This window comes from Pterocles gutturalis, unplaced genomic scaffold (genome assembly GCF_000699245.1).
Source record: "Pterocles gutturalis isolate BGI_N339 unplaced genomic scaffold, ASM69924v1 scaffold33768, whole genome shotgun sequence".
Lineage (NCBI taxonomy): Eukaryota > Metazoa > Chordata > Aves > Pterocliformes > Pteroclidae > Pterocles > Pterocles gutturalis.
Window position 1 is genome coordinate 63,833 of NW_010119173.1, and position 19,211 is coordinate 83,043.

A 19,211-nucleotide genomic window follows, 5' to 3' on the forward strand; every position below is an offset into this window, starting at 1 on the left:
GGGGGTTGGGGTTTTGGGTTTTTTTAACTCCCCAAATGGCACTTTTAAAAAGTACACCTTGGGATTCTTACTTACATTTACAAAGACTTTTGGGAAATACTCCCTCCTTCTAAAAGGGGGTAAAGTTAAAGGAAACTTTAAGGTCTTTCCTCCCAATAGCTCTTCGCTGATGAAGAAAAAGCAGATAAAAACAAAGGTAGGTAGACCAAGGTACCTGTAAGTACAATAACCACTTCCCATGGCTTCTCAGTATATGGCAATTCAAATTCCAGTTTCAGCTGCCCAGTGCTTTGAAATAAATTATTTGTAAAGTCAAAGACTCCCATAGAACAGGCAAGGACTTCACAGTGCTGATGAATTTCAAACCAGGTAGTCTGAGAATAGTAAATTCTGACTTTTCTTCCCAGCACAAGAATCCATATACTTCAAAACAAAACATTTATTTCTAAAAACTACATAACAATTTTGGTGTGAAACAGCTGGGAAAAAAAAAAAAAGTTTCACCTGACCTCTTCACAGCCAAAGACAGCAAAGATCATCGTAAGAGCCAGAAATCATGGAAAAGCAGTTTTCAAGCACAAGTCTGACTAAATCCTGCCCTGTCTTTCAAGGCAAAGAACAGTATTCTAACATTATTTTGAACCCTGAAACATAATTCTCTTTCAATGCTAAAGCAAACGTTTGGTCTGTGTAATGTGCATTTACTCTTCATATATGATACAGAACAAAAAAAACAGAATATATACAATACAGAGTAAAAATGTAGGACTTTTAAAAAAACTTAAAGAACAAGGTCATTTTTATTTGCATTTAAATTATTGGAATTAGTAGGCTTTTTTGGTTTGTTGTGGTTTTAAATTAACATGCAACATTTCCCTACCTTGCAAACAGTCTCCGTATCCCAGGGTAAGATGGTCCTCAAATCAATCACTTCACAAGACACACCAAGCTTTTCTTGAGCCATTGCTGCCACCTCTTTGATCACATGTACCTGAAAAGGCAACGTCTTATCACCTAGTAAATTTTTAATTTCTGCTTAAGATGTTCTAAATTATACACACTGAATACAAGCAGTGATTTAACATATTACTGGCATCCTTAGCCGAAGCCTTTTCATTCAGTAATCTAATAAATATTTATTACTCGGTTCATTCTTCTTATTTACTACATTATTCCTAGTATTTTAGCATCACTTCAAAAACTACCTTCAACAAAGAACTGCTGAAAACAAAACTGTTGCTCTTTAGAAAAGTATCTTCCAGTGACCAGTATCCAGACTCATTATTTTATATTTGTAGTCAGGTTGGGGTTTAGGATAAGGTTTTTTTAGGACTGAAACTAAGCTAAGATCCAAATATATCCAAGTAATGTATTTTGATGTAGCAGTCATGTGAAATTCTGCAAGAAGCATCATGTACATTCAAAAACAGCCCTAGTAACTGGACTTTTACTGAAAGTGCAATAGATTACTAAGTGATTATCTCCAAAGCATTATCTTAGGAACAGTTAGGAGGAATAGTAAGTACCACATAAAAAATTAAACATCCAGTCCTGACGCCCACAATCAAAGCATACTGGCACTAACGTGACAATATGACCATTCACTGATCTTCCAACACAGTTTAATACCAACATTAGAAATGTCGCATTATCTCATTATTACAATTAACTAAAAGGGAAAAGTATTCCCCTCTAGCCAGAGGCTTGTGCTGAATTAGATACACGTTATTCACTATCCACCAGTCAAGGAATGTAGTTAGCAGCATATTTAAGTGCACCAAAGTAGATGTAAAACAATCCACATCTATTAACATCTTTATAATAAGGTATCTAGGTGTCCTGCTCCGGCAGGGGGATTGGACTAGATGATCTTTCGAGGTCCCTTCCAATCTCTAACATTCTGTGATTCTGTGATTCTGTGATGTTAGGATATGAAAAGAAAGGAAGGCAATACAACGAGCATTCAAAAACGTATCTTGACATTATGTTAAACAACACTTGAGCAAAACGTACTCCAAGTATTGGCTCCTCTATAACAACCATTAGCAAGCAAATGCTCCGACACGGAAAATAACAACTGTTATGACAACAACTCAGATTATCCTCCACAAATATCTCAGCAAAATGTATTTGCTCATGAGATGAGAGTAAAAAAATAATTTCTCAGTACAATGCTGTAATAAATTCTGATGTTTTTCTTACTGTTATAACATTCCATAATACAGGTTTGGACTGAGGCAGATGACCTCCATCAAGCAACTTCTAGGCATAGGTAAGGGGTTGGAGGCTAAGGACCATCCCCAATAAGCAAATTGGATGAGGTCATCTTGGAATGGAAGGCAACAGAATTTAACATTATGGACACAGTCAGGCAGTGCCAGTTGCCTGAGGGTCAGAGAGCAGTATTAAATTCTACACAGAGCAAAAAATCTGTGCTGAAACCACATGATTGAGGATTTAAATATGCACCTACATAATGCAAATAGGAATAGCTAAATACCAAAGGACTATTTTAAAAGGTAAATCAATACAAGCTTTGTGACAACAAAAAGTAAAAATAGCTTGCAGTGGTTTTGTTTAAATTTTTAATACAGCTGAAGCTGTAAAAAGAGGGCTTGGGAATTTTCAACACGACACATGGGGATGAACGTTTTGGCCGTTTCTCTGATGTATCAGTGAGAACATTTACCTAGTTCACAGGAGATAAGGATTAGTTAATGACCATAAAACACTGAGCACAACTGGAGTGGAACTATGAGCCTTTACTACCTCTCATTAGTACCAGCCAGGAAAGCAAGCACCAGGCAACGCCACCAGCGCAGCAGCTGCCACGCAACTACCTAACGTCCGAAATCATACGAGAAGTAACCAGTGAGTACGTGCAATCGCTCTGACAGTAAACTCTGGATTGGCTGCACAGTTAGCAATCAAGTTCCAAGTTTACGTACACAGCCTGCAAACACCCTCAACACAAACTCCCTGAACATATTTGAGCTGCAGAACCCTGACCCATCCAGACCACGGTGGATTTACTGCATGCATGCTACGCATCTGTCCCCACGCTGTATACAGCCGCACCCATGGTTTGGTCAGCTCATAAATCTGGATTAGGGCTGCACATCCATCCTACTACTATTCGCATCAAAAGCACCACCCGTCTTAACACTTGGCCTATATTTTCCAAACTCCAAAGCACATGGGTTTTTTGAAGGATGTCACTCCAAGCCCTCTCTGCAGTACTGCCTACTGAGTAAACTCAGGGTATTATTAAATCTCCACAGCCAGCTTTCAAGCCATTACTTTATCAATTCAATGTTTAGGAATATGATGAACACTAAGATTTCATCCAAATGGAGCAAAAATCTGCACTTTCAGAAGGGAACATGGAGAACTTACAGAAACTGTTTTCTGCTGAAGAAATTACTACAAGCAAAGATATCGAAGGAGTCCATAATTTAATACCAGTGCAAAGCATCAGAGACTAGGAGGAACAGACACAGATATAAAGGAAAACAAGCAGTCTGAGGACATGGAAACTACTGCAGAAAAACACTAAAGATTACAGATTTCAAACAAAATGCAGAAAGAAAAAAAAGGCACAATACCAGAGATCAATTCAATATTCTTGTGATGAAAGTTCTGACAATCCCGTCTCTAAAAGCTTCTCAGATATAATTAATCCAGGAAAAGGGCAATTTTCTTAATGATAGGTTAAAGGTAATAAAAAGGGTTTTCTGTTAATTCCAAAATAGACTTAAAATTTTTTTTCTATAATTCTTGAAAATGAACATGTAATTTTTTTCTACCAGATTTTTCAACATTTGCACACCTTAATTTGGGGCAGGAGGGGTGGCCAGTTATATTCTTGAAGAGCTTTGAAATGTAGCTGTTAGAATCAAAACTATATCGATCTCTATTTGTGTTACATGTTCAGTGGATAACTCTCTGTGTAAAGGGAACCCCGGACTGCACTTTTTCAAATCACGCAGTAAAAATCGATACTTTCCTTTCAGTGTACTGCTCTGAACTCTCCTTTCCCACTGCCACAGGTACCTCTTCCACACTGCCAAAGTCAGCTTCAAGCAAACATGACTAAAACCTTACACAATAAAAAGCAGGTTACATATAAATATAATCACTGGCAACCACTTATTCAAGCATATGGTGATGAAAGATGTATGCTGTTTATTGTCTGGCACTTCAGCCTGAATGCAACACTACTGAAACAACACCTAACCCTTAGCCTAGGCTTTGCGGGACGACAAAGAGCTTCTAAGAGCCTTACCGACCTGAGTGCCCCAGGCAACCAGGGTCACATCGCTGCCTGTCTGCAGCACCTCAGCTTGAGACAGCGGAATGGTGTAGGGCTCCACGGGAACTTGTTCCACTGAATAAATAAAAACAGAGGGGGAAAATAACAATTAGATTATCCCACAAAAATACATGCTAAAAATTTTCTTCAGTGCTAATGTAATCTAAAACAACGGACCAAAATAACATTGAGTATTAGCCTTTATTTCAAAGGTTTAGATATTACTATGTAGATTTTTAATTATACTGTTAAAAACACAGTCGGGGTTGTTCAGCCTGGAGAAGAGAAGATTCCAGGGGGACCTTACAGCAGCCTCCAGTACCTGAAGGGGGCTACAGGAGAGATGGGAGGGGCTCTGCATCAGGGGGTGTAGGGAGAGGACAAGGGGTAATGGGTATAAGCTGAAAGAGGGGAGATTTAGATGAGATATTATGAATAATTTTTTTCACTGTGAGGGTGGTGAGGCAGTGGCCCAGGTTGCCCAGAGAAGCTGTGGATGCCCCATCCCTGGAGGGGTTCAAGGCCAGGCTGGATGAGGCTTTGAGCAACCTGGGCTGGTGGAGGGTGTCCCTGCCCATGGCAGGGGGTTGGAACTCGATGATCTTTAAGGTCCCTTCCAACCCCAACCATCCTGTGATTCTATGATTTATACATTTGTATGTTACTATTATTTTAATTATTATTTTCAATTTTATTGTAGTTTATAGTTATTAAATTGTCCTTATCTCAACCCACAAGCCTTTTCCCTTTACCCCTTGCATTCTCTCCCCCATCCCTGTGGACAGGGAGGGGGGAAGAGGGACATGTCCAGCTGCAGGGTGTTTTGCTGACAGCCAGGTCAAACCGTGATAGAGTGGAAACCCAGGCAACTGACAGGGGTGAGAAGGGTTTGAAGTGACCGTGGGACACACCAGATGAAGAACTGGACAGTGTACATGATACAAAAAGAGCTCCTTCTCTGCGTAATGGTTTTATCCATTTAGGGAAATTAAAAACACAATTACACAAATTAACTGACTTATTTTTACAACTAAACCATTCTGCAACAAGATGCCCATTGGACGAGCTCATCTAGAAGTCCTGACACTTTTAAATGCAAAATTCAGCTCATCGAAAAATTATTTTAAAAGCCTTTGCAAAAACTCCTCCCTCTACTAAGAATGATGAATGAAAAGTAGCATATGAAATTATTCTATGCATATGAAATTATTCTATGCATATCCTTCCGTAATAATTAACCAAACCAGGAAAACATTTACACAAAACAGCCCATTCATCTATTACTGAAGATATAAAAAAAATTTTAAATCAAATATTTCAAATACAGATTTCCGATGAAGCAATTAACAAAAAGTTATAATTATCAGAGAAAAATGGCCATCACTAGTTAATTTTAAGAGGCTGCACCATCTGTTGCTGTTTCTAAAAGAGCAATCTGAACAGCAAAAAGAAAACACGTTTTCTCATCTTACCTGTCTTGTCTCTATAACAACCACTGATGCAAGTTGTATTTATTTCTAGACCCCCAATGTCATATATAGTACAACTAAATGAAACTGAAAAGGTCAAAAAATATCAGAGTAGGTTCTCCACAAGATGTCTAAACCTGATAATGTCAAGGTGACTCATCTTCTCCTTTGATTCATAATCATTATGTGCTCTTAACACTGCACAGGCTGTTAACTACTTTTTATAAATCAAAGCCTCCTTTTTAATTCAGATATTATCTTAGTATGTCTGACATTTCGGGGGATATCACTACAGCATTTTCCATAACATTGTAATCTCCTAAGTTAACCAGCAACAGAATTCTCTCTCTGTATGTGTACTTGTCTGTTTAACTCTGGACTTTTACGCAGAAAGGCTTACATGTCTTTGGTCCTTTCTAATTTTACACAAGGCAAACTAACGTACACAAAACATCTAATGACCACTGTAAGGTTATGTGAAGGGAGAGAGCAACTGCTCCTTTAAGGGTGTCTAGACAAGTATCTTTTTGATGCAAAAGGAGATAACAGGAAGAGGGAGAAGCCGTAAGAAAGAACACCCAAGGCCACAAACCTAACCAACAAATGGTGAGGGAGGCAGTAACAAGAACCAAACCTGCTCAGTCCCAATTACTGCTAAGGGTAAGGGGATGTAGGAGTGTTTCTTTCAGTAAGATTATATTATGGAGGACCTTGTCAAATGGGATGATAAAGAAAAAAAGGAGAAGCTATAAACAAAGTAATATCAAATCACAATGGTTTGGGTTGGAAGGGACCTTAAAGATCATCGAGTTCCAACCCCCTGCCATGGGCAGGGACACCTCCCACCAGCCCAGGTTGCCCAAAGCCTCATCCAGCCTGGCCTTGAACCCCTCCAGGGATGGGGCACCCACAGCTTCTCTGGGCAGCCTGGGCCACTGCCTCACCACCCTCACTGAAAAGAATTTATTTCTAATATCTAAGTCTACTCTCTTTCAGCTTATACTCATTACCCCTTGTCCTCTCACTACACTCCCTGATAAAGAGTGCCTCCCCATCTCTCCTGTGGGCAAATGATGAGCACGGACACCTGAGGGCCCAGTGTTGTGCCAGCTGCTGCTGAGATCAGCATAAGACCACAGGACACTGGGCCGGCAACAGGAGTCAAACTGGGGTGCAGATGCCCTAGACCTGTGGTGTCAGCTACAGGAGCAACTGGGAGTCTCGGTCACCAGCTGTTGGGGTGGGAACAGCACGTGTCCCAAAAACCAGCTACCCAGAGGGACTGGAGTGAGGCAAGTAAAAGGCTGTTCTGTCTCCTGGGGGAACCATGCAGGGCTGCTCGACAGGCTAAGATCCTCTGGCTAAGATCCGCTGTCAGTCAAGAGTTTTGAAAGGAAAAGAGGAAGGGTGAGCCCTCCAAAGAGCCCAGGCACACTGAGAAACAGCAAGTCCTCTGCTAAACAAACCACTAGGAAAGTGGCTGACGATGCAAGAGAAAGAGGCAGTCAGTCCTGCCTGGGGCTTTAGCACAGATGCAGTGCTGTATGGCTTCAGCATATGGGAAGAAGAAAGCTGCAGTTACTAGCAACAACTTTGCATGCTAAGTATACTTCTTTTTCTTTTCCAATATAGCTACTGCTTTATGATATGTCTTACATACATATATATGCATATAGGTAACATTATATATACCTATACATAAACACGTATCTGTATATAGTGACTATTTCAAATTGGTTGCACATCAGAGCTAACGCAGAATATGAAATTTATCAAATGTATTTCATTCAAACAAAATACATAGTTCTATTCTGTAACTTTAAAAGCTTACTATTAAGAAACACCCAGGCAGAGTTTAAGACCTCAGCTTTAAGTCCACTCCCTCCTTTTGGTGTTACCGGGGTTCTTAGATATCTATGGTGTGAGTTACTTTTTGAATGAACTGGAAAATGTTTTCAAGATGTTCTTGCAAAGCTGTTCTTCACTCTGGAAGTTGTCTTTTCTCCCCAGTTCATCACAGTGTGAATGTGGTGAAATTAAGGCAATGCTACTTCAGAATCCACCATTCACCCAGGGATGACGAAGGTGAAGATTTAAGACCTAATTTTATTCTTGTACCTTGTGTGGGCAAAAGCACGCTTGGATAGCATATTCATACAGAAATGAATGTTCATTTAATAACACGGTTAGTTTTACCTCATGTTTGAATAAGCATTCAACCTATTTGAATAAACAAATCTGTGTTCATTTGGGAAGACATCCAGCTAAATTCATTATTCCGAAAAAATAGCAAGCAATCACAACATCCATGTGATAGTCACACCGAAATATTTTGTGCTACAGCCCTGATTTACCATGGAGACCAGACTTATGTTTCAAAACACTTACAAAGATTCTTCTTTTTTTTGTATGATGCCTTTACTGTTACAAAAAAACCCTGTGGTTAAATCTTGAAAAACCTGCCCTGTCATCAACAAGTCAAAAAGAACACCCAAACCCCAGACCAAACTTGAAAGCAATCGGTGGGCCTACAGAGCTCGGAGGTATCCATCAGATGTTAAGTTGCAAGGTTGGTTCTGCACAAGAGCTTCCATAAAACAGCAACGGCTTGGCACCTTGCTTAACATCCTCAAAAAGCACCTTCAGGTCATACATCCTAAGCCAGATATACTGTATCTTCCATCTGTAGCATCCAGCAGCTAATTTCAACGATAGCAGCAACGCATGGGTGCAGAAGCAAGGGGAATAGATTTTGTTGGGGTGTTGCGGGTGTGGGGGTTTTGTTGGGTTTGGTTTGGTTGGTTTTTTTGTTTTGATTGTTTTCAAGCATTAGTAGCTTCAACCCACATGAACAAGAACAGATATCCTGTGTTTTAAAGACTATCCCATCTACAGCACATTTTCACATGAAATTTCAAAGATATTAACAACTTCAAACAAAATATCATGGATAGCTATTTAGAGGTCTCATAGGGAGACAGAGAATTCCATTAGAGGAGAATGACGACGCTCAAATGCCTACATTATCTTTACAGATAGGAAGTTCTACTCCCCATTATTGTCTTTGACACCTTAATTTTTCAATGAAGTCCCTGCACACCCATTGCAACATCAGCTATGAAGTTCTCTGCAACAAAAATGTCTATTCACATGAAGCTATAGCAAAAAAATTTTATGGTAGGGGCAATATAATTTCATTATTTAATGCCTTAGCAATCATCACAGAAATAAAGAAAATTATTTATGGGTGGTGTTTTATACCATATTATAGTATTAATATCCTGTCCCTCTCCAAAAAATGTATCAAAGTGGAAGTTTCTGGTAGAAATCAGTAACTCCCCCCATCCTGCCCCCCCCCTAAAAAAAAAATAAAAAATAGAGAGATAAAGCAACAGAGAACATGCGATACCATTTTGTCTTCTTGTTTTGGAAAGTCTACGTGTTGGAAAGCCTGTAGTATTTTGAGACACTAATGGAAAGATACATGAAACACATAGTTCAAGCTTACTGTGCAAGTGACTTTCTGAATCTGTACTATCTTCTCTCTCCTGCTAGCATCAACACACTCATATGGGATATTATAAAAACTTGCTCTGCTCAAAACATGACAGTTGCATTTGTAAAATTCTTCTTTCCACCTTTTATCCTGTTCTTGTTTATCAGGCTTGTGTCTTATTGCTGATGCCTCTGGTCCAAACAAACAATGGTGACCACCCTGGTCCATTTCTGAACTCACCAGGCCCCTTTGTTTCTATGGTGAAATTACAGGATACCCTGAGCACGGCCAGCAGCATAAGAAACTCTAAAATATACTGATTTTCCAGGAGAAACTCCCAGATACCACTCTTCTTTCAGTTCAAACTGATCCAACCCACAAAGGACAGCTAAACAGTTATGATGAACTAACAATACCAGAGGGAAAGGTTTTCAATGAAAATAAAAGGAACATCAAAACTCTTCCACAGAATAAAATATTCCTGCTTTTTATTGGAGAAATAACAAACAGTCCACTCAAAACTGTCTCAAAACGAATGAAGTTACCTGTCACAGTCCTTCACACGTTGACACAAATTTGAGCCCAGACCACTAAACTGATGTTCTTATAAATTTTAAGACAAAAAAAAGTCAGGATGATCTCTGAAAATCAGGCCATCAGAACACAGGAGGAAATCACAGTCTTTCAGCAGCTACCTACATCATCTCACAGCACCACTGTGGTTGGTTACTGACCAGCACACAAACCACATTAGCCACTATTTCAGCACATCTTTACTCAAGATTTCATTCACGAGGCTGATTTCTGTCCACAAGATGATCCAGCAATTGCTTTACAAGTCATTTCCTCTAACACAAAAACCTCCCTAGGTTCTCAAAAGCTTTGTGATATTGACGTGCAGCCATTCATTCCACTATGAAAGCAAGTATATTATTAGCTCTACAGTCTCTATTTGTGACTGGTAAATACTGAAGAAAAAAAAAAAAAAAAAAAAGAAAGGGTTGTTTTAAAGATACAGGAATTTTAAATTCCCTTTTTTTTTTTTTGCTTAACAGGACTTTAAGACTCAAGTTCATTTTCTAAACTACTTCATCATCTAAATGAATGGTCAGAGGTCTTTATTGCTAAATTTCAGTAAGCTCTCAAAACACACTGAACTTAAGGAACGCAATAACCTTTGGGTACATCACACCACACTAAGAATAGCTGCACTTTTAACAATACATTGCTAAACCATTGTATAAAAGCAAATAAGCAGTTTCCCTGTAAACACCCTGTTTGTTCCTGAGCTATTCTGCTACTTTTTTGTAGTTTCAATGTGTTCTTTCTAAATCTTTCTCTTGTTATTCTTTGGTTCTCTTCTCAGGAAGAGGACAAATTTACTAACAAAACTGAAAAGTGCTGTTGAAAGGTCCAAAGTAAAATACAGATATTTTGTCCTTCGCCTAACTTAAATCCACACACAAAGTCAAATCATTAATTGCATTGATGGATTGAAGCATAGTTGGTATATAAAGTTATATGACATAGAAATGCTGAAGGTAAGTGATGGCTTGAGTTCTATTTTATCAGTTGCTCACCCAATCACTCTGCCTATCTCCACACGCAAAATTCATTTTCATCTACTATCTACTCTCAGTCCAGTTTCTCTAGTCCAAAGAAGTAATAAGATAATTTCTATAACCAACTCAAGCATTATCATCTTCAGATTACTCTGTTCTTGTAAGTTACACATCATGATAGCTGTTAAAACTTCTTTGTACCAAAAAGTTCACTACGACTAAAAAAAATGAAAAATTATTGGCAAACACACTTCCTTACACATAATATTAAAATCTAAGGGGCTGATTTTCAAGATTTTTAAGAAGTTTTAACTTTGGGAAAATGGTGATAGTGATGTTCAATTATTTCAGAAAAATAAATAAAAACTGATCTCGGAAGTTATTTTAGTATCTAGAGTTATCAAAAAGAAAGCAGTTTAACTTCTGTCAAATTTATACTGTAATTTGGTAAAGGATAATGCCTCTTAGTTCTATTTATTTTAACCTGACTGTACAAAACATTCCACTTCCAAAGTTAACTTAGCATGAATCAGACTGTAAACATTCATCTATCTTTGCAGCCAAATTTAGAGATCTTATTCCGTTTTCACAATTCCTCTAAAAACACAACCCCCAAGCACAGCAAGAGACAAAACAAGCACAAGTCAATACTTCTGTTACAGTATTGCTTTAGCTATGATTTATCAACATATATGTGCAAAAAAAAAAAAAAAAAAAAAAAAGTGTTGCTTTATTGGAAAATACAGCATTATAAAGCTTTACCTGCAGCTCTGTAAAGTATTTTAGGTTCAAAAAATATGCATGGATTTTTGTCCTCTATGCATGACAGCAGCAGTCCTTTGGCCTGAAGAGGACTCCTTGGAATAACAATCTGTAAAAATATTTTTAAATAGTTTATTTAAAAAGCAATTCTGCTACAAGCTTCCTCAATTAATATTAAAACCTAAGTAATTATTTGCTTTAAATACACAGATTGAACAGTTCTTACAAAGTGAATTAACACTAGTGCTATGTTACTAACACACACTCCAAATTTAGAATTTTATTTTCTTCATTCATGAGGCTTGAATAGTTCCCCTCTACACCGTGATTAAAATTCTAATGGACTCCCCTCCAGTGAGGCAGAACTAGCACATTAACAACAACATTTTGAGATAAAAGGAACAGAAGAAAGGTTAAAAAAATATTTAAATGTTAGTTTAGTAAAATTAATGTAGATGTATGACAAAAAAGTTCAGCTGAGCGATCCTCAGTTGCTTGGGTAAAGATTCATCAGAGAATGCCTAGAAGGTATTCAGGCTTCATGCAGTAAGTTTTGAAATCTGAAAAAGGAAATAGCTATTGAAAGTTGACTTCCTTTGCTTATTGTGGAAGCCTGGAATCTGTTGATCTTGGAAATGAACAAATAACAAAAAATATCTGAAACGATTATCAAGCAAAGAGGAAAGCAAGCAAGGCCTCCAGATATAATCTGAATTCTTAGAAGGGAAAAGTATAATTGATTTGCCAACAGAAGAGTTAATTCTGGACGATCTAAGAGAATGTTGATTATGAACAAAAAATTACCAAATTATCACAGTTTAAATGAAAACAGAACACAAGAGCTCACTTTCCTCAAATCAGAAGGACCAGTTAATTTACATGCCAGAGATCTCCAAGAGCTGGCACATACAGCCTGAAGTCTGCTAGCAAACATTTGCACAGATGGGAAGTTAGAAGTGGCACCCTCTGACTAAAAACATGAGCTGTAGAACTTCTTTAAAGAACAAAAAATAAAATTCCAGATAATTACAGGCGTTGACTTGCTGCCTACACAAGTTTCCAAGGCTTCCAAATATTTTTTGAGTATAAGTACATTTAATTATATCAAAGTAACACAAAAGAGTCAAAACACAGCTTAACTCTGCTATCACATCAAATCAATTTGGTAGGGGATTCTGCTAAACGAGCCAGAATATTTCACCAAAGCAGTTGGCACCAGACACATGGGAAATTACCCAACTGATGGATGTTACTAGTGCAGCTCCTTAAGCATCATTTTTAGGACAGACTTTATTTACCTGATTCATTTAGAACGTTAAGTCAGAACATGGTAATGAAAAGCATTCAAAGGCTGAGGGTCACTACCACTACAAAAGATTATACCGAAGAGACCTAGAGCACATTGAGGACACGACTGACAGAAGCAAAAGCAAACTGAACAACATATACTGAGAAGTCACACACTTCAGGATTTTTGTTATAAATTTAGAACGCAGCAGAAGAAATTCAGATCTGAGGTTATCATCTGCACAAAGGATGACTAGGGCACTCAGCAGTACAACCCTTAAAAAAGTGTAATAATATAGTCAAGAAATTGTTAGTGCTATTGCAAAAAATCACTGCTAGAAACTCAGCTGGAATACTTCATGACTGTATCAACTGTTTTGAAAGAAAATTAATGAAACAAATTATAACAAAATGATGACAAAAGAGCTTCAGAAACTACCATCTCTTTGATAGTTTGATTTGTTTAGTCTAACAGAACAAAGGCTAAAGGAAAAACAGTTGTTCTCTTAGCATATGAAAGGGAAGATGAAGGACAGAGAAGTTAAATATACAAGTTAATCAGGAACAAATTTAGTCTGGAAATGAAGAGAAAGCTTCTAGCCCTGACAGCAAATATTCTGGAGCAGTCTTACAACAGAATGGAGAGAGTCAACACAGTAATTTTGGAAGACAGTCTGATCCTTGAAGACATACATCCTCACAACAGAAGACAAAAGATTTAACCATCTAGCAGTGTCCTCATCACCCCAACAAGCCTTGTCTTAAGCACTAATGATTACAGTCCTTCCCCTGAACAGCCGAAGCTGTGCAAAGTCCCTTTTGCTTGCAAAATCCAAACCTCACCTTTCACTTATGAAAAACACAAAATAAAAATCTTAAGCCAGGAACCTGCCACAGAGTTTAATAAGAGGGAAGTTTTGAAAACCATTCTCCCCAAAGATCAATCTTACCCTTTCCAGCTTGTAATACCCAGCCTTTCCTCCTGTAATTTGGAGAAAATGTGCATGGATATGGGACTTTTGCAAATGCATCTGAACCATAGTTCATTTGCATGTCTGGATTCGTCTGCTAAGGGCTGGGTTTGAATTCATTCAAAAAAAAGACCTGCAACCCTGAAGATAAAGTCTCTAACGTTATTGACTACATTAATGAACAGCTTTGAAAATAATGTTAAAGGAACAGCATTGTTTTCACAAAGATACAAAATTCAACATAGTCTAAAATACTAAAAGCAAAAGAAAGTGAAAAAACGAAAAGACCAGAGATGAGAGAAAAATAAATGAAATTGAGCATTTAAATAAAATTCTTAATTTATTCAGAAGACTAAACACAGTAGTACTAGGTTGCTATGAATTAAAAAGTTTTAATCACCAGAGTGGACCACTAAATCTCAGCACTTGGTTCAGTACATAAACATTTGAGATTGACCAACAAGATCAGCATAGATTAGCTAGACCTGGTATCAGTATCTTAATCATATAAGTTATCATGTTATCAAGTTATCCACATGACTACTCTAGCTTTTAAACAAGCTCAAGGAACAATTTTATTCAATTACCTGGCAAAAGACTTTGTGGATTGCTTTTGTCTATATCAGGAAATATGTTCAGAAAAGGAACACCTCAAAGATCACAAAGAACACCGAAAGACAAAAAATGCATTCCATTTCTCAAATATCATGAAATAAAATGTGAATAATACAAGATTTTTCATTTAACTAAAGAGAGACAAGTAAGAGAAATGGCTATGGCCTCCCTGTAAATGAGTAATATCTGGGTTTAGAACATCAGAACTGTACCTAGACAATAGCTTAAAGAACAGATCACAATGAACGTGTGTCTTCAGCACACAAATCTTAGCTTCAAGGAATGCCACCATTTCACACAGAAAGCATGCCTAAAGTTATAATTCACAGAATCACAGAACAGTTGAGGCTGGCACCACCTCCAGAGGTCATCTGGTCCAACGTCCCTGCTCAAGCAGCACCACCTAGAGCTGGTGGCCCAGGACCATGTGCAGACAACTTCTGAATACCTCCAAGGATGGAGACTCCTCAACCTCTCTGGGCAGCCTCCGCCAAGTGCCTCCTTATGTTCAGGCAGGACCTCCTGTGTTTCAGATTGTGCCCACTGCCTGTCACTGTCATTCACATAAATTAATTCAATAATGCATTTAAGGCAACAGATGCAGAAAGGAAAAAAAAAAAAAAAAAGGAAAGTACTATTTATTAGCACTAGGTTTTAATTTCTGCTGTACTGGACAGAATAGATGTAAAATGTATGCTTTTAGTGCAAAAAGCACACAAACACAAAATCCTATGTCTACTAAAGTTTGCTTCAATAATGGCTATAAACTCTCAAACTCTTAACACACTAACTTTAATAACTTGAAAACTTCTAAAAAAGCTTTTCACTAACATATTCAGATTTTTTTGTTGTAGACTTGGACTTCCATTCTTCTTCCTCTGTCTGCATCTAGACTCATTGTTAGTCAAGGTCATTAACAAAAAAAAAAATCTTAATAAAATAAGAGTTACTATACCTTTATTCCTGGACAGTGAGCAAAAAAGGCTTCTGGACTTTGAGAGTGATATAGCGCACCATGACCCACACAGCCCCAGGGGGCTCTGATGGTGAGGTTTCCACAATTAAACAGATCTCCAGAGCGGTAACGATATTTTGCTGCTTCATTAACAATCTGGGAAGATTCATACACAAAAGTAACATTCAGTCCAATACCTTTAGTTATGCATCATTAAGCCTCTACAATACGTAAGATGTAACTACAGCATCTGCACCATTCATGGGATTCAGAGGACGAAATTAGAAGCAAAGGAATCCTGTAAGTCAGTGGAAAGGCAAACATTTTCCAAGGCAAACGAGGCAATAATTTAGTGTGTTGAAGTTAGAGGCCCAGGGCTGAAGAGCAGCCATATAACCCAGTTGTTTCCCCATGCCCATGCTGTCAATCAGCCCAGTTCAAATCTGTAGTTTGTCCTGTGGACACACGGCCAGCTGCAGAAGCATAGAGAAGTGATAGATGGTGTTGGAAAGACACAGCTGAGTAATTTAAGGCTGCTGAAGCCAACACAGCCACTACTAAAAAAAAAACAAAAACAAAGAGACATTTGCTTCAAACCACATTTTTAATTTCCATTATTTAATCAGCTTTCAAACTGGCCTTGGTACCTTCCTGTTTACTTAAAGCATGCATAAATATTAGTCATACAGTACATCTTCAAACCAAGCATTAATGCTAACAGAAGAGTAATTTAGACAGTCGTATTTCTTTTTACTTCTGTCACACGTAATAGTACAAACCTGATCAAATGCTGGGAAAATGTAATCTGCAAACTGAATTTCTGCAATGGCTGTAGCACCGGCAACAGCAACTCCAATACCAAAGCCAACAATTCCTTGTTCACACAAGGGGGTGTTGAAAACTCTGTCTTTACCTATTAAAAAAAAAAAAAAAAAAATCAAAACAATTCCTTTAACACCAGCTCAAAGTGGAAAACTCAGCCCCAGAAATATTCAACAAATATAAACAAATCACCTGAAATTGAGCATATGGTTCTTTAAATAGGCTTTTTTAGGCATAACAACAATAAACATCCATTACAGGTAAAGATACTTTCACTTTAATTTGTGACTACTCAGAGGAAGACAAGAAGAAACAAAATGAAAGATAAGAAGTTTCTGTAACTTACAATGGTCTCAACACTTCAAAGAAAATATTTTTCTCTGATGTATACATAGATAAGCATGTATACCCCTCATGCTTATATGGGAGGAGTGAAGAATACTTACAAGCTTTAAAAAAAGCTTACAATAAAGAAAAGTAGTGTACTTCTTTAACAGGCAGTCAAAACTGCAATATCCTCTATGAGACATATTTACAGTATTTGCCAGCAGTACTGTACTCCCCGGGCAGATCAACAGGAGAACCGAGCTATGCTACTGTTTCCCTGGAGCACATTGGGAAATAGACAGTAGGTTTCTGTACAACTCCATTGCGCACGAATATGCCAAGGCTTCAAACTGGATGGAAAAAAAGTGAGCACAGTGCACACCAATGGCTATGAAATTAAAATTAAACAATGATAACCACCATATAAATAAAAGAAAGACTAAACTAATCAATAACTTGAAGTTAAACTAGAGAAAGGGATGTTAAAGGTTTTAGAAAGGGAGGTAAGAGGAGAACCATTACCCACAGTTGTAGTTACAATATACTAAAGGGAGGCATGTTTTACACACATCGCTCAGCACAGTGTTGTCACTGCTTGTACCTAGAGAAAGCGATGTTAAAGGTTTTGTAAGAGGAGAACCATTACCCACAGTTGTAGTTACAATATACTAAAGGGAGGCATGTTTTACACACATCGCTCAGCACAGTGTTGTCACTGCTTGTACCCTCTCCACGTGTTATACCTGGTGTTTTGAGTTTCATATTTCTAGGGTTCCTTTGTTTTGGGTTGTGTTTCGGTTTGAGATTTTGGTTAGTGTGGTTTAGGAGGATTTTTTTTCTATATCAGTAATTAGGTTTTGGCTCTCCCTCTGCTTTCCTCTCTTTTCCTTCCACCAGGAACATGACTAAGACACCATTCGTTTACGGCAAGTAAAAACAACACCATCGAATGATACTACAGTGCTGCTGGAGTCACTGAGGCTAACAAGCAAACCCAAGTCCAAAGGGCTACCACAATTGCAGGACACTCCACCATTTTGCACACAAGACAGAAGAAACATTTTCAAGCACCTTAAAGACTGCCTTTGTGAGGGGAAGCACCATTTTCTCAAATTAATAATTCCAAACTTCTGTTACTTCTACTCATTTCTTACACATCAGTGTTTGAAACAAAAATCCCTGAGCCTTACAGTACTTCTGAGATATAGGCACACTAGTCTGCTTCTCATTTAGAAATAAAATTCCAACGAACTTTTAAAATTCTTATGACTTAGAAGTCCTGCTATTGCCACTGGAGATACAAATGTTACCACAGCTAGCTCACCAATTAAAACTGAAATCCAGATTAACAAAATTATTGCACAGCTTTTAAAAGAAAGTGGGGGTTTGCTGTCAGGATGTCAAACACATCCAATAGTTCCCTGATCAACTCTGAATCACAGCAAAGCACCTTGCAGATCAGGGAACATTTTCCAAGGTATATGAGCAAGCTGATCTCAGTCATTTCCAGATGGGGTTCATCTGTACTTTGTTTCATATCTCCTAGAAGAAAAATAATAATCTTTGCGAGTGCTGTGCTCTAAAGTTCTTCAGACTGCAAATAGCATAAGAAGTGAGAAGGGCAAGAACTTTGTGGCACTGCCATTTCTTGCTGCTGAGCATTTATTTTAGCAGCATGCTGCAGTAACACCACTAATCTGCATATTTCTGTTCTTTCTTTACTAGTAGCACCCATGTGTCTGGCAATGCCACTACCTGAAAACAGAAGCCCTGAAAGATTTGCAGTCCAAGTAGCAGAAAGACAGAATGTTCTGGGAAACCCAGAACTGGGGAAGATATTTCTAGAAGATGTAACTTGTTTTTATCGTCCTCATAATTAAGTTGCACTCACTTCTGATAGACATCAATTGTGGTTTGGCTTGACTCCTAAGAATTAACAAAAATCAGTGCAAAAAGCTTCACACAGCAGAGCTGACAAAAGGGGAAGATGTCAGTCACATCAGTACCGTGCTTTTCCCACACAGAATAGGAAACTTTGGCTTTCAAGGCTATTTAGTCCAGTTTCTACAGAGTAAATAGATAATCTCAGCTCCCCAGCTGTACAGCATCCTCTGCTGAGCTGCCTCCACTGACAGGTGCCATGGAAAGAGGAACAAAAGCCACCTACACAAGTGTGTAGCTGCCCCAGGCGTTACCATCATCTGTGGAGGTAACTGCTTCAGATGCAATCCCAAGAGCTGTCCCTGTACCTTTACCCATCTCTAAAACGATACACAGTCGGCAAACTTCTCCCTTCCTCCTTTTTATTTAATCTAGGGTGGCCTGGATTAGAAATCTTATTTCCCTTCACTTTCATTGATACATTTAAATTTTTAAACAGGTCATATTTTAATAAACAAAAAGTGGATTAACATTACCAAGACATATTACATTTCCTACTTCTTAAAAGTCTAGTGGCAGATCAATATATTTCATTTGCTTACATGATAATTTGATACAGGACATGGCCAGCAAAGAAAACACTGGAAAAATAAGACTATAGAAGAGACTGAGGGGAAAAAAAGGTGACATTCATAGTAAATTAGCATTATTACATTGAAATAAAAGTATTCAGTTCGCCTCCTTTTCTTCAT

At 38.0% G+C, this 19,211-nt stretch overlaps 1 protein-coding gene across 1 annotated transcript in view; it reads right to left on the reverse strand.

The window, feature by feature from the left end:
* The window catches only part of BCKDHB (branched chain keto acid dehydrogenase E1, beta polypeptide), a gene marked incomplete at its 3' end in the record, with an annotated part of 44,483 nt that extends 25,646 nt beyond the window's left edge, over positions 1 to 18,837 (reverse strand). Inside the window, exons 1-6 of the mRNA XM_010076492.1 lie at positions 18,774 to 18,837; positions 16,209 to 16,342; positions 15,430 to 15,585; positions 11,602 to 11,710; positions 4,290 to 4,387; positions 881 to 991 (exon numbers count right to left, since the gene is read on the reverse strand). Coding sequence (XP_010074794.1) covers positions 881 to 991; positions 4,290 to 4,387; positions 11,602 to 11,710; positions 15,430 to 15,585; positions 16,209 to 16,342; positions 18,774 to 18,837 — 672 coding nt within the window. The remainder of the gene's footprint in view (positions 1 to 880; positions 992 to 4,289; positions 4,388 to 11,601; positions 11,711 to 15,429; positions 15,586 to 16,208; positions 16,343 to 18,773) is intronic.
* Positions 18,838 to 19,211: the final 374 nt, after the last annotated feature.